We start from the raw sequence: 16,435 nt of genomic DNA on the forward strand, positions 1-16,435 counted from the left end.
GACTGGGGGTCACCACAACATGAGGAACTGTATTAAAGGGTCGCGGCATTAGGAAGGTTGAGAACCCCTGGTGTAGCGTATCAGGAGGGAAAGGTGGTAGGCCAATGCAGTGTGAATTGGACAACTGTGCCACCATCACCACTTTGGAATCCCAGACTACTGCTTCCCTGCAGACTCAGAATCACATAAGAGTTGGAAAAGATGACAAAGGGCCATCCAGTACAGCCCTGTACCTTCTCAGGGGCTTACAAATCACACACCCCTGCTTTGCTACTGTTTGGTGGCTGCTCTTCCAAGATGTTTTTTTTCCCATGCTCCTTGAGATTCTTCAGTTATACATGCCAGGAACTGAACCCGGGACTTTCTGTATGCAAAGCATGTGTTCTGTCACTGAGCTATGAGACCTCCCCTAAAGAGTTCTTCTTTGCCTTGCTCAAAGCTTCACTCCCCCAACATCAGATGGGAGACAGCTGGCTCCTATCGTTTAAAGACATGCTTCATACCAAACATCTATCTAGCCCAGCATTTTATCTCCAATGGTCATGGGACTGTGGCTCAGTGGTAGTGCATCTATTTGGCATGCAGACATTCCTAGGGCTCAAGCCCTGGCATTGCCAATGAGAAGGATGAGGTAAGAGGGTGATGCAAAAGACCTCCAATCTAAGACTAAACAATACTGCCTTGGAGAGACACAGTGATATGACTCAATATAAGGGTGCTTCACATAATAGTAAGGAATTCCCAGGGGGCTTCCAGGCAAGGGCACTGGGGACATTACCATTCCTTTCTTGCCTCCAACTTTTGGTCATCTGGTTCTAATACATTCAGTTACAATTGCCAGATCTTAATATATTTTACAGTACTAGAAGAAGAAGAGTTGGTTCTTCTATGCCGCTTTTCTTTACCGGAAGGAGTCTCAAAAGCGCCTTCCCATCACCTTCCCTTCCTCTCCCCACAACAGACACCCTGTGAGGTGGGTGAGGCTGAGAGAGCCCTGATATTATTGCTTGCTCTGAACAGCTTTATCAGTGCTGTGTTGAGCCCAAGGTCACCCAGCTGGCTGCATGTGGGGGAGTGCAGAATCAAACCTGGCTCGCCAGATTAGAAGTCCACACTCCTACCCACTACACCAAGCTGGCTCTCTAGTATGAGTCACACAAGCTAAAATATTCCCTGCAAAGTTTTAGTCTTATGGGAGGAAGAAAAAGTTCTTTGCTCCATCCTCTTTCACCACCCTATGAATAATGTTATAAACCACTACCATGTCTCCCTGCAATTGTCTTTCTTGTAAATGGATAAGTCTCAAGCTCTTTCCTGATACCTCATAGGGAAGGTGGTTCCTTAGCAATGACATTTCACAAAGCTGTGGCACTCAATAGCGAACCTTTAAATGAGAAGTTGCCAATCAGACCTCTAGCAATTAATTTGGTGCTAAGGAATTTAATTGACCACAAGACCAAATTATTAAGGGGGTTGGTGAGAAACTGTCACTCTGATTGAGATTTGAACCCATGCTCTTTAGGTTCTGTGCCACTTGAGATGTGATTTAGGGGTTAATTGACTAGCTAGTGTTTTCCCAGTGGCAATTATTCCCTGTAATGTTGCTAAATGTGTATGGCAGGCACAGACCTTTTAACGGGCATCTTTTGCTCTCAGCTTCTAGAAATGGTGTCACAAGGAAGGCTGTGAAAAAAATGAGTGGTATGTGTGCAGGAGGGTATAACTAAAGAGATTCAAGGTTGCCTTTCAAGATACACATGGGACACATCAAGAAAGAAAAGAAGGTATTGATGTACATTCACAGATGCAATTTGCACATGACCATTTCCACAATTCATCAAGAGCAGCCTTTCTCAACTTTCTTACTGTTGAGAAACCCCTGAACCATTCTTGAGGTTTTGAGAAACCCCAGAAGTGGTGCAATGGTGCAGAATATGGTTGGGAAGCAGAGCTGTGGACATACCAACCCCTTCCCTTTCCATCCCCTCCAGGCCCATCATTGGCCATTTTGAGGGGGGGGGGGGTGCAGACTGACATGACTGTATATCAGTGGTTCTCAAACTGGGGGTTGGGACCCCTTTGGGGGTCGAACGACCCTTTCACAGGGGTCATGGCAGGGTGAGCAGCTTGGCCGGGGGGGGGGGGAACGCCACCACTGCTGCAGCTCCACCTGAAGGTGCCCGCCAATTTATATACAATTTATAACCAAATTAGATGCAATCATGAACAATGGGTCTTCACGCCATTGGTCAGTTTCAATTTAATTTCTGTGAAGGAACCCTTGCATAATTTTATGGTTGGGGGTCACCACAACAGGAGGAACTGTATTAAAGGGTCATGGCAGTGAGAACCACTCACTGGCAGTGAGAACCACTCACTGGCAGTGAGAACCACTCACTGGCAGTGAGAACCACTGCCATATATGGTCCTATCACCCAATAAATGTTTAACAAATCTATATGTATATGTATATATATATGTGTGTGTGTGTGTGTATGTATATGTATATATATATATGTGTATATATATATGTGTGTGTGTGTATGTATATGTATATATATGTGTATATATATGTGTGTGTATATATATATATGTGTGTGTGTGTGTGTGTATATATATGTATGTATGTATGTATGTATGTATGTATGTATGTATGTATGTATGTATGTATGTATAAACCACATAAGGCTGGAACTGAACCCATGGATTGAAATTAAATAAACAGTTTTCAGCTAAAAATCAGGAGGAACCTCTTGATAGTTAGAAATGCTCCTCAGTGGAACAGGCTCCCCTGGGAGGTGGTACGGTCTCCTTCTCTGGAGATTTTTCAGCAAAAGCTAGATGGCCATCAGATGATAATGCAGATTCTATGACTTACTATGAATTTAGGCAGATTGTATGAGAGAGGGCAGAAAAAATGAGTCAGAGTTGGGCTCTTGCAGCCTTTTCTTACATGCCCAGGATAATGTCCATTGCCACTTTGGGGTCAGGAAGTGAATTTTCCTCCAGGCTACACTACCCCAGGGATTATGGAGGGCTTTTTTTTTTTTTGGCCTTCCTCTGGGCACAGAGCAGGGGTCACTGGACTAGTGGACAGGGGGAAAGTAGATGTGAATTTCCTGCATTGTGCAAGGGGTTAGATGAGATGACCCCTGGCATCTCTTTCTGCTCTATGTCATTGAAAGTTCCCTGCACACAGAAAATTAGCCCAGACAGCACACAGCAAACAATCATTTCATCTCTCCACTGCTTGTTTCCATTTTGGGTTTTTTTTTACAAAGATGAGCACCCAGAATTCTGAGTCTGTAGTCCAAAACCACCTCAGGATTCTACAGTCTCATTCCCAAGATCAAGCCTAGATTAGCAACCTAGTCTTAAAGGGCCAGTTCATGCATGCTGTACATATAGTTTAATTTTTTATAATTTGGTTGCTGCAGTCGTTGAAGGTGTATCACTGAACAGAATCCTGCATTGTTTTTTGAGGAGATGCAAAACATGCATCCTGCGGTTACCCTCGAATGCTAAACCATGAATGTATATTGGTGAATTAGCAATTAATGTGCATCCATCTGTAAGGCACATGGGCTATTGGTACATGTATGCCTGATTGATCACTTGGCTTGCATATTCCAGATGAACACAGACAACCCATTTACCACATGGCAGGATTTTCTATGACATGGATGCTTGGTCCCCTGTACTGTTATGAACATGGTGTCACTTTCCGGTGGGCCATATACTGTGTATTATCAGATCCTCACAAATGCTTACCCAGGGCCACCTACTCCATTATGAACCTACAATTATCACCAGAGGCCCCACTTCAGGTGCCCTCACCTTCTGTGATTAGGGAGGTGACAACCCAGGAGAGGGCCTTTTCAGCTGTGGCACCAAAACTCTAGATCTTTCTCAAGAAGATTCACAAGTCCACTTCTGGCGTATTATCCATCAGTGGGTGAAGGAGTTGCCTTTTTCATTTGGCTTTTTCTTTGCGATTCTTCCTGTCAGCCCTGTTTTAACAGTCGTTTCTATATGTATTTTGGCCCTGGCTTTGTTTAAATAGCGAGGGATTTATCAATCTGCTAACTGTATAGCCTTCACAAAACAGAATAAACCAGTCATTAAAAATAGCCCATGTAGGAAGCTGTGCAATAACCCAGGGATGGATTGGAGCAAGCAGGGAGAGGAGGAGGGAGATGTTCTCTGTTCTCCTCCCATGGACATGATTCTACTACCACTGGTCACTCTTGTGACCTCTGCCCTGCTTAGAGGGTTACACCAGGCACAAATGCAAAGGCCTATGTAGAATACTGCATGCCTTGCCATATGACATTTGAACAACACCCCTTGTGCCTAATGCTATCCCCTTTGAACATTTCGCTTTAGATAGCCCAGCCATGGAAGCTAAGTGGTTGGTATTTGGATGGGAGACCTCCCATGATTTGGAGGTCAATCAATCAATCAATCAATCAATCAATCAATCAATCAATCAATCAATCAATCAATCAATCAATCAATTAATTAAATCCAGCAATTCTGGCATCACTAGCAACACAGGAAGTGCCGAGCAGATCCTCTCCTCCATCAGCTCAACCCTGTTACTTTTAAAGAAAATATTTGAGTTTCTCGCCTTAAGGAGAAAATTGTCAGCATCTTTATTTCTTCATATCTACCCACTGGTGGGAAATGCAAGCAACAATTGCTAGATTGCTGTTCCATCTGCTAGTCATCTAAATTCCTGCCATTTGCAAAGTACTTTTGTGCTACTCTTTTTTCAAGGGGGGTATAAAGTCCAGGACTGCCTCTTGGGAAGCAAAAGACATATGCCGAGATACTCTACTGTAGCTGTTGAGATTGATTCTTTTTGGACAGCATTCTGTTCGGTAGGTGCTGGAATCATATGAAACAAACACCAAAAGAGAGAAAGAGAGAGAGAGAAAGAAAGAGATTTATACACGGTTAAGTTCCCGTGCCAAACCACTGATCTTTTCTTATCTTCTAACTCATTAATTTTCACCCTTTGCTAAAAACAAAAAAAACAACCCCCCCCCCAAAAAAAACCCGAAAAGTGAAATCAATACACTGGAAAGATTGTTATTACTGTTTCCCCCCACACACACTGTTTCCAAAGTTTTCTCAAAGCGACCCTAACAGATGCCAGAACAGTTGAAAGCAAAATTAGAAAGCACGATGCCATGAAAATAAAAACTTCAAAACAAAAAGTGGAGAGAATGATTCTGCGTGAAGAATGATTTCGGAATGGCTAGAAGTGGAGAACGATTCCCTCCTTACAGCGTTACCGGGTCAATAAATCTAATGCAGTCTTTATAGGGAAATGGGATAGGATATGACCCTTCTAAACAATTTCTGCATCACAACGCCTGCAACGAATATTGCTAAGCAATATCTCACAAAAACAGGACAACTATTAATAGTTGAAATCCATCAGACATGGAATGCCATGTGGTGTACCTGCTTCCATCAGAAATCATTGTATACTATTTCTAATCCTCTTACTCCATCAGCTGATTTGGTTACATAAAAAAGAAACGATCCCCCTTTTTTTGTACTGATCAAACCCATCTTCAATGCAGTTCTACTATTATCAATCACATTTTTATCCCTTCCTTCCTTCCTTCCTTCCTTCCTTCCTTCCTTCCTTCCTTCCTTCCTTCCTTCCTTCCTTCCTTCCTTCCTTCCTTCCTTCCTTCCTTCCTTCCTTCCTTCCTTCCTTCAAGGAGCTCAGGCAAGTATACAAAATTCTCCACTCCTCCATTTTGCCTGCACAATGGCCCTATGAGGTAGGTCTGGCTGGGAGGCAGTGACAGCCTGTAGTCACCAAATGAGAAAGTGAGGATTGAAACTGCGGTCTCCCTCCACATCCCAGACTAGCAGTTGAGGGGCTGGATAAGTTCCCGTCAGGTCCTAATTTGGTCCCTCACTTCTCTCTATTCAATAAGGATAATTTCCCACCCAGCTGTGAAGATGTTTATGGATGCTAAAGCCATACCCAGTTCTCTGCTGATTCCATGAACCCCAGGAGCTCTATCAATGCCCAACTGACAACCATGTGGAAGGAGATGTAAAGTTTGTCACCACACTCCTAGTAGGAGACAATCTATCCTGAGTGCTTGTGAATAAGCTAAACATGTACCAGCCACAGATTTAGCGGGACATTTCAAATCAGTGAGACGGATCAAGGCTAAATTTACCTGTCAATGTTGCTTAAAACAATGTATACCTCTCTGAACCGGTTTGCTGGGTAGCACGGTATATAAATCAAATAAATAAATTTCCAGCTAACACAATTTCCATCGATTGCTTCTTCCTGCTGCAGGCCCCCAATATGCTGTTCTTGAGGCACCCCTGCCTCCAGAAGCTGAAGTTTGGGGAAAGAGTTCCTCCAAGGAACACTGGGCGTCATGATGCAGAGGCAGGAAATGGCAACCCGCCTCTAAACATCCCTTGTTTGGCTATCAGACAATCCTTGGATCTCCTGGCTATGCTACACATGCCATACAATAAATAAATACAGTATAAATCCCACCCTCCAAAAGAACCATATTCCTCAGGGAAGCTGATCTCTGTCATCCAGAGATCCATTCAAATTAGTAGCCGTGTTGGTCTGAAGTAGCACAATAAAATCGGAGTCCGGTAGCACCTTTAAGACCCACAAAGATTGATTCAAGGCGTGAGCTTTCTAGTGCAAGCGCCCTTCCCCAGACTATGAGACTAGACTTCACTCGAAAACTCACGCCTTGAATCAATCTTTGTGGGTCTTAAAGGTGCTCTATTATCCAGAGATCAGTTATAATTCTGGGAGCTCTCCACATCCCACTCGAAGGATATTTGGGAAAGCATAATGGAGAATGGTTCTCTGAGCCCCTCCAGACAGCCTTACAGAAATCCGTCTTGGGAGTGTATTTAAGACGGCAGACCACATCCTTCTGAAACACGGAGACCGCTCAAGGATCCGTTACTCCTTTGCCAATGTACAGTCAAGTGACTCAAGCCGATAATGCTAAGCCAATTTGTCTACTCGCAAACAGTAGAACAGCACAAACTATTTATAAGACTGTTGACAGTTCCAGCGCCCTGGTCTGCTGGCAGGGGGAAACCTCATTTTCCTGATATTGTGATCAGGGCTGGCTGTGGTCTGAGTCTCCTTTCATTTTCCCACCCTTAGCGTTTTCCAAGTTCAGTGTGCAGGTCACAGCAGTTCTGCTAACAAGGTATCGTGCATTGTAATAGGCGTAACCCTAAACCCGGTTTGAAGACTTAATGCCTGCCTCACGTATCCATTTCAACCAAGGGTAAATTTTGCACAAGGGTAGGGTTTGACTTTTTGTCACCTTTACTCAGATTGCTGTTAATTCTGCAAAATCAAGTGTCAGTGAGGCGGGGCCGTATAGTTAGTCATGCTTGCAATCTCAGATTACTGCAGCTGAATCTAAATGTCAAAGGCTTGGATCAGACAGCGTCTTCTCTTTGTAACCTCTTGTGCTGACCGCTGAGGTTCCTTCTGAATTTCATTAAAGAGAGGACTTGTAACAAGAAAGGGGTTAAAACTGCGGGCCATTCCGCACCGGGATCCATGTTGCAAATTGTTTGCAGAACAAAAAAATCGCCATTTTAAATAGTGGAATTCGTCGTTATGCATACCTGCCTTTGTAGTGGAATCCAGTTGCGTTTCTATCGTTTCCCACAGGGTTCCGGTCTCGGCAAAAATCGCTAGCCAGGAAGCGCTATTGCCGAGCTCGTCCTGCCCCTGGCCGTCAAGCAGCCAATGGGCGGCCGTTATCATGCTCCCAAACAGCCCCTTTCCCTTTAAGGAAGGTTTTTAAAAAACACACACACACGTTGCAACGAATATGCGTTGATTCGTTGCAACGGAGAGACCCATCCAGCTAGCAGGTGGTGTTTGAGCTGCCATTTCATCGTTGCCACGCTCCCCCCAAGTGAAACCCCCCCCCCTCATGGGCGCAATTTTCGGCCGAAAAGAGTGTGAAAAATAAAGGGAAAATAAACCAGCAAACGGGCTTCTGTGTTGCTTGTGCTTGGTGACTTTAAGCAGAGGGACTGCAGCCGGGGAAGCCTCACTGGGTAAACGAAGGCTCACCGGTGCGTTGATCTCCGCTCGCTCGGAGAAAAAAAAATGGCGATCGCTTCGCCGGAAGATCAGAGGAGAGAGCCAGGGGGAGGGACTTTGTAGAAACCGCAACAATGGTAACGCACAGAACTTTCCTGCTAGTGTTGCAGATTGGTTGCAGGAGTGTAGCACTTTCCGGAGGGTGAATCCACTTTTTGGGATTTCCCTGAAAGCGCTACAACGAAACGCTTTTTGCGGATCGGTTTCAGGTGTGTGGCAGATTGTCAACGACGTTGTGCATAACGGCAAAACTGTAGCGATTTCAATTAGTAACCATTGTGCTATTTTGGACGAATGCTGAATGGCCCTGGGGTTCCCCCACGCCTCTGCCATATCTTTGGATTCAAGTCAGAAAAGTTCAAAGTTTGGTGCAAGGTTATAACTTGAATTCTTTCATTTAGTATGGATTTTCTGACGAACAGGGTAGGAGGAGAAGTGTTATGGTTGGGTTTTACGCAGGTAATATGGTGAACCACTCACGGCAGTGGAATGGCCACAGCCTCATGCTTATGCAGAGCTATACTGGCAGCTAATGAACATAGAGAAGACAGAAATCTACAAGTAGTTAACAAATGTAGTTCACAGAGACATACCTCGACTTAATAAAATGTAGATGTGTTTTATGGAGGAGATTTATTGCCCTTTTCTTAAAGAATGCCGACATTTCATGGAATATGCTTATTTGGAAGTCAGTCCCCCAAAAGTTCAACAGCCCAGGATTGCTGCCTAAATTACATTACAGTGCAGGTCACCAACTCCCCCCCCCCCCCCAATACCTGCTTTCCATAATTTGCTCAATGTCTGAAAAATTCCAACTTACAGCAAAGCTGGCATTTTATAGCCCGCAGAGCTATAAATCATTTTTAAAATCATGATGATATTACTCAAACCAGATGTGAAAACATATGTTTGCCATGCTTGTGTAAACTGCTGACTTGTCATACTTAATAAATGTTGATACTTTTGGGTTAACTACATACCACCTTCATAATAACTTTAGGAACCTTTGCAAGAATAAACAGTATTATTTTTGCCTTGGTCAAGATACACTAAAAAGATTTTAAAGAGTGGGGCTGGTGTTTAAGGCAAATAAAATACATTTAGCAAAAACAAAAAAACAAAAGTTGGGGCAGCTTACCACCCATAAGGAACTGTTCAGACATGATCATACACTCATGAATAGTCATTTGAACAAAGATCTTCTTTAGGAACCTTTGCAAGAATAATTTAATATTTAATATGTATGTGTAATATGGTTAAGTGTCAATCTGGATTTATATAGCTTTACAGTACTTGATAGGGCTACATCAGCCTTACTCAGCTTTTTCACCATTGAGATACCCCAGAAACACTATTCAGGCTTCAAGAAACCCCAGAAGTGATGTGATTGTGCAGAATACGGTTGGGAAGCAGAGCTGTGTCCCTATGTCCCACCCAGAGCCCATCCCCTCCTCGCCCGCTGCATCACTGACCATTTTGGGATGGGGGTCGACATGATCATATATGGTCCTATCACCCGATAAATGTTTAACAAATTTGAAAACATCAAAAAAAATTTTTAGATCTCACCATTCAGGAAACCTTTCCAGGGCTGTCATGAAACCCCAGGGTTTCACAAACCCTGGTTGAAAAAGCCTTGTCTAGGCCAACTTAGCAAAAACTGTGTGTTCATAGAATTATACACCAATAGAGTTGGAAGGGACCTCATGGGTCTAACCTCCTGCACTATGCAGGACACTCACAATCCTATCACTCATCCACTGTAACCTGCCACTCCCTTAAGCTTTCACAGAATCAGCCTCTCTGTCAGATGGCTATCCAGCCTGTATTTAAAAATTTCCAAAGATGGAGAACCCACCACCTCCCGAGGAAGTCTGTTTCCACAGGAAATTCTTCCAGAGGTTTAGATGGAATTTAGAATCACAGAATCAGAGTTGGAAGGGACCTCCTGGGTCATTTAGTCCAACCCCCTGCATTCACAGGACACTCCCAACCCTATCGCTCACCCATTGTAACCTGCCACCCCCTTGAACCTTCACAGAAACAGCCTCTCCGTCAGATGGCTCTCCAGCCTCTGTTTAAAAATTTCCAAAGATGGAGAGCCCACCACAGAAAACATGTTGCATTCAGAGAGGCACCTGTCAGCCACTTTGCTGAATCATGGTGAACACCACAAGAACTCTAGAGCAGGGGTACCCAACCTTTCTTCGAGCCTGTGGACATCTTTGGAATCCCAACACAGCATGATGGGTGAAACCACAAATTGGCTCCTTCAGGAGGTGAAGCAAGTCACAAAAAAAGAAGAGTTATTCTTATATGCTGCTTTTTTCTACCAGAAGGTGTCTCAAAGCAGCTTACGATCGCCTTCCCTTTCCTCTCCCCACAACAAACACCATGTGAGGCTGAGAGAGCCCTGATATTACTGCTTGGTTAGAACAGCTCTATCAGTGCTGTGGCAAGCCCAAGGTCACCCAGCTGGCTGCATGTGGGGAAGCTGGGAATCAAACCCAGCTTGCCAGATTAGAAGTCTGTGCTCCTAACCCCTACACCAAGCTGTCATGTGGTATATAGCTGTCATGGCTTCCACAGCCTACCTTCACTCAGTGTGTAGTGAGAGGGGTTACCAAAGCAACATTTAAAAAATCTACACAGCCAACCCAATCTCCACTGGCCAGGCAAAATCCTTGCTGGGCAAAAGTCCCAGCAGGTGAAAGTCCATTGGCATTTGCCAGGAAATGTGTAGGTGAGCAACATGACACCCATGGAAATCATGTTGGGAACCCATGCTCTAGTTCAGGGGTGGCCAAACTGTGGCTCTCCAGATGTCCATGGACTACAATTCCCATGTGCTGGCATCAAACTTGGGAATTGTAAGCCATGGACATCTGGAGAGCTACGGTTTGGCCACCCCTGCTCTAGTGAATCATGGTTTGGAGACCTTGACAGATACAGCAGTGGTCCCCAACCTTTTTTTGGCTGGGGACCGGCAGGATGACGGCCATGTCCGCGCAGCGCGCATGTGCACATGGCTGGGCCGCGCATGCGCACATGCGTGCTGCGCGGCCGAAATTGCGCATGCGTGGCACTTTCGCGCATGTGCGATTTGGCCACGCTGCGCATCATGCCATTATTCCCTCTCCCCTCCTCCCGCAGTAAGAAGCTTCCCGGGCCGCAAGCTTGCGGCCTGGGAAGTTTTTTACTGCGGGGGGGGGGCGGGGAGAGGGAACCACGGCCCGGCGCCCTGGCCTTCGCGGCCCGCCACCGGGCCGCGGACCGCAGGTTGGGGACCACTGAGATACAGCACACTCCTGGAGAAGAAAGAAGGGCCATACAATTATGCAGAGATAAAGAAACCAAGGAATCTCTTATTGATACAGAAACATAAACTTACACAGAGCATATAAGTAATTGTGGATTCATTTCTAAATTACATATTTATCCTGCCCAAAGCTGTATGGCTGTTTCTCCCTCTACTCTTTCATTTCATACGCATAAGGTTGAGAGGCAAGCCTTTTTCAGTCATTACATTCGACCACACATATAGAGTCACACACAATCGTAGTTTCTTCTGAAATGGGCAATGTGTGGAATTTCAGGCCCTGTATACAAAGCAGAAGAAACAGCAATGGTACATGGCCAAGAAAATGATCAAAATATTTGCTGTGCACTTGTCACTGGAGAAGCGTGGGAGGAGTTTACCTTTTTCCTTGGAGAGTTTTCTTGGGTTGGGGACAGACTCTTGATCCACAGGTTCACCTTCTCTCGTATTCGACAGCATAGCTAAAGGGAAGACAGAGAAAGAGAGAGAGCATAATGCCACTGAACTATTTCCAAAATCATAAATGCCTTTCCACATCTATTCTTGGTTTATAATCATTATGCTACACACCGTCCAACATGTGGTCAACCTCTATAATACACTGGCGTAAACCTTTACAGTTTCAGGACCCATAAAGTTGAGCATAACTGAGACTAAACAAAAAAACCCAATAAGATCTTTTGGAAGACATTCATAATAGTACACTTTAGCATATCAATATACCATTTGCATTATGAAATGGCACCAGGGACACCTTTTAGTTGGTTTTGCAATCCATTGAGCTGTGTGCCAATTGATGCTCAACTACTTCCATTTCCAGACCTGGTTACACTAGTGATGCTTGGCTGCGCTATACTATGTCACACCCACAGAAATCAGAATGGTCAACTGAGTCTCCTGCAAACCATTCGTAGATGTACTACTGTGTATGAGATCCTGTGACCATATTTTCAGAAGGACAGCTTAGACAACACCATCTGTGGCAAAAAAAATATATATGCTTCCATCCAACAGGAATGCACACATTCACATCCACCAAACCAAAGACACATTTCCAATAACTACCATTCAAGTTAGGGAGCCTCTTGTGGCGCAGAGTGGTAAGACAGCCGTCTGAAAGCTTTGCCCATGAGGCTGGGAGTTCAATCCCAGCAGCCGGCTCAAGGTTGACTCAGCCTTCCATCCTTCCGAGGTCGGTAAAATGAGTACCCAGCTTGCTGGGGGGTAAACGGTAATGACTGGGGAAGGCACTGGCAAACCACCCCGTATTGAGTCTGCCACGAAAACGCTAGAGGGCGTCACCCCAAGGGTCAGACATGACTCGGTGCTTGCACAGGGGATACCTTTACCTTTACCATTCAAGTTGTTTTTTTTTAAATAGTTGATGTGACAAGCAATGTCAACTCTACTTATATTTCAAAGAAATCCAAACCACAGCATAATGGTGGCTTCACATTGTAAGTTAATGCACCCTGTGCATGAACAGCTCTCAAGTGATCAACATGTTAGGAAGTTAAGTAACAATTCCTACACAATGGGCAAACACCCTTGCCTGTAGGAGACAAGCCACTAAGAGTGGAAAATGAACAGTGAGCCAAAAGCCATTTCCTCTGAAATGTTCAAATTAACTAATTATCAGGAGTGATTCATTGAAATCATTTTGGATGAGAAATGCTTTTAATAGACCGGAGGATTTAAAGAATTGGTAATTATCTGTAATTCTTCTCAGTTAATAGAGAAATATAGACAGCAAGATGGCTAGCAGCTCAAACTGATGGATGACAGTTCAAAGACAATAATATGTGCATTTGAAAAAGTAATTCTTGAAATGAGCACCTGCAAAAGCAGTCAGGTGTGGTTGCTTTTATGATTTTTGGATTACTATTACTTTTTTTTTGTGCTGATTAAAGCGTTATGCTCTCTCAACACTTAACAGATTAGAGAGAATGCAAACAATTCCTAACCTGATTCTACCCTATTTTACATTAGGTTTTGATGAATGTCTGCTCTTGTGTACTTTTAAAAAACAAGACACACTTTTGTAGGCAGCTGGGGAAATGTTTTGGCTGCAATTTGTCACTCACAAGGAGCCTAGAAAAAACAGTTAAAAATTAGGAAAATAAGGCTCTCTGTTAAACTGAGGACCTTTTCAATCCAAAAACTGGAGATTTTTAGGGAGTCCTGAAAAACACTGCAATGCTTTTAAAATCCTCTTTATGACAAGACACTGCTCAACTGGAAGGTTTTAACATGAAATGGATTTACACTGAGCTGGTCCATTTATTTAGTACTGTCTACTCTGCTCAACAGCTGCTTTACAAAGTCACAGATAAAGGAAGTTATTTTATTACGTCTGGTACCTGAGAACCTTTAACTGGAGATGCCAGGGACCGAGAGCCAGTTTGGTGTAGTGGTTAGGAGTGCGAACTTCTAATCTGGCATGCCGGGTTCGATTCCCCGCTCCCCCACATGCAGCCAGCTGGGTGACTTTGGGCTCTCCACGGCACTGATAAAACTGTTCTGATCGAGCAGTAATATCAGGGCTCTTTCAGCCTCACCCACCTCACAGGGTGTCTGTTGTGGAGTGAGGAAAGCAGCGACTGTAAGCCGCTTTGAGCCTCCTTCGGGTAGGGAAAAGCGGCATATAAGAACCAACTCTTCTTCTTCTTCTCTTCTTCTTCTTCTTCTAAACCCTTCTGCACGTGTTCTACCACAACCCCTCCCCTTTGCCACCAGGCTCTATCAAAGTTCAGTGGCATGAGAATAGCTAAAGTGGAAGTGTACCAACCAATTCTATCAGGTGTGTTATCAAGCTGGGACGGAGAACTGGAAACGCTGCTGCTCTGGTGTGAAGAGGCATGACTCCCGGGCCTTTGACTCTCTTCCACAGATGGGGCAGGTGAAGGGCTGTCCTGAATTCTCTCCTGCAAAAAGAAACAAACCAATAATTGAATCATAGAATCATCTTTGTACAATTCAGGTGTTTGCTTTAGAGCAGGGGTCGTCAAACTGCGGCCCTCCAGATGTCCACGGACTACAATTCCCACGAGCCCCTGCCAGCATTCGCTGGCAGGGGCTCGTGGGAATTGTAGTCCGTGGACATCTGGAGGGCCGCAGTTTGACTACCCCTGCTTTAGAGTATACAGAACCAGACTCATTTTGCCATATCATTCTGCGGTGTGAGCTGTATAACAACAAACGTTCTGACTTGATCTCCCCACTTCTACCCTTCCCAAATGTCTCAGATGGCAGGGCTCTTGAATTGCCGCTTACCGACAATTGCTCGGAGACCACTGAACGGGTAGCCAAGTTTTTTATCTATAGTAATGTCCCATAGGGTAAAGAAGCAAACGTCACTGACTTCATCTTTTTGTATTTGCCTCTCCCTTGCCTTTTGTAACTTCCCTCGCAGTTTTTTAGACTTTTATTACAGAACCGATTGTATATTGTTTTATATTGTGAATGCCATTAAAGGTTTTGTATTGTATTGTATTGCATTGTATTGCATTGCATTGCATTGCATTGCATTGCATTGTACTGTATTGTGCAAAGCACTAATAATTAGGATCACGGCACAATGAAGGCAGCCTTTGGAGATTAACACTTTCACTAGTAGATTCAATATGCATTAATGTGCAAAATTACTAAAAAGAACAGTTCCTTTGCTTTTACCGGATGTACATTTGCGAATACCATGGAAAGCCAAAGTTAACAACAAGATAGCTTTAGAGAGGAGCAAACCAACTGTGTCATTAGAAGGCAAGATATTATGGCAAAGGCTCACTTACTTTGGACACAACATGCAATCAAACTCACTAGAAAAATCATTAATGCTCAGCATGGTCAGCGGCAAAAGGAAACGTGGTCGCCAAAGGATCCGCTGGCTCGACACGATCAAAGCTGATACAGGGATGACCATGAACCAACTAAAAGAAGCAGTCAGAGACAGGGACGCATGGCGAACACTTTCCTATAGAATCGCTGAGGGTTGGATACGACTGAACAGATAACATCACCATCATCATCATCATCACGTCTGTATTGCAGACAATGTCCTTTTAGAAGAGGGTATGCCTTTTCAGACAGAATGTTAATTACAAAGTTTTAAAGATTTTTAAAAGCCTGTCTCATTAATCAGGAGGTGTTTCCTGAACAACTGTTTTCATTTATTTATTAGATATATAACAGCAATAATGACGGTGGTGATCTGTAACCTTTTAAACTCAGTATTCAGCTGCCCACTGTCATATCGGGTGTCCCCCACAAGCTGTACCCACTGCAATGGCCTGCCCTAATGCAGATGAGTGAGCAGGCAGCTACTCCTCACTGGCACTGCTACTTCCATTCCCAGTTCCCTCGGGGTCATCCAATGAGTGACACAGACACTGAGGTCAACCCTGGCACCAATTACACATCTGCCCACTTATCTCCCTCTGGGCAAGGTTGTTATAGGTGTGCCTGCTCCAGTGGTGACAAGCAGCAGCTGTTGCCTCTCTCTGTTCCCTGGGAACCAAGTGGCAGAGGTGGTATATGCTTTTTAATTTAAAAAAAAATTATTTGAAAAAGTTTTATAAACCTCACTTACCATACTGAAACAACATATAACAACTGCAACAAGAAATAGTCAGGGCAAAATATTTTAAAGAGTGGGTTTCCTTCAGCTATGACAGCCATCGTCTCCTCAAACTGGGCACCCATTAGGACTTTGCAAGTCAAGCTGGCGTTGGCAATTATATTCAGAATTAGAAAAACTGCCATGGATCAGATCTCACAAAAAGAAAAGGGTGGCATGTGAAACAAACAAGCTAAATGAAAGCTCTTAGGCAACCTCAGAACATTAAAGATTCCGTGGCACTTATTCAAATGTATTCCGAAAGGATATAAACAAATGTTTTCTGTTAAAAGTGAGCGCCTAGGTTTGCTTAAGACCACTTGAGAGAGGTGGTATATACCTTGATGTGTGGGTC

The 16,435-nt window shown here is 44.1% G+C and overlaps 1 protein-coding gene and 1 long non-coding RNA gene across 4 annotated transcripts in view; one reads left to right on the forward strand and one right to left on the reverse strand.

Annotated features, from left to right (window-relative positions):
• Positions 1-16,435, reverse strand: part of DACH2 (dachshund family transcription factor 2) — a 355,035-nt gene that overhangs the window by 49,933 nt on the left and 288,667 nt on the right. For all 3 annotated transcript variants that reach the window (XM_077307556.1, XM_077307558.1, XM_077307557.1), the window contains 2 exons: positions 14,257-14,392; positions 11,849-11,929 (listed from right to left, as the gene is read on the reverse strand). In XM_077307556.1, coding sequence (XP_077163671.1) covers positions 11,849-11,929; positions 14,257-14,392 — 217 coding nt within the window. The remainder of the gene's footprint in view (positions 1-11,848; positions 11,930-14,256; positions 14,393-16,435) is intronic.
• The window catches only part of LOC143822435 (uncharacterized), a 67,577-nt gene that overhangs the window by 49,278 nt on the left and 1,864 nt on the right, over positions 1-16,435 (forward strand). The window lies entirely within an intron of this gene.

This window comes from Paroedura picta, chromosome 13 (assembly GCF_049243985.1).
Source record: "Paroedura picta isolate Pp20150507F chromosome 13, Ppicta_v3.0, whole genome shotgun sequence".
NCBI lineage: Eukaryota > Metazoa > Chordata > Lepidosauria > Squamata > Gekkonidae > Paroedura > Paroedura picta.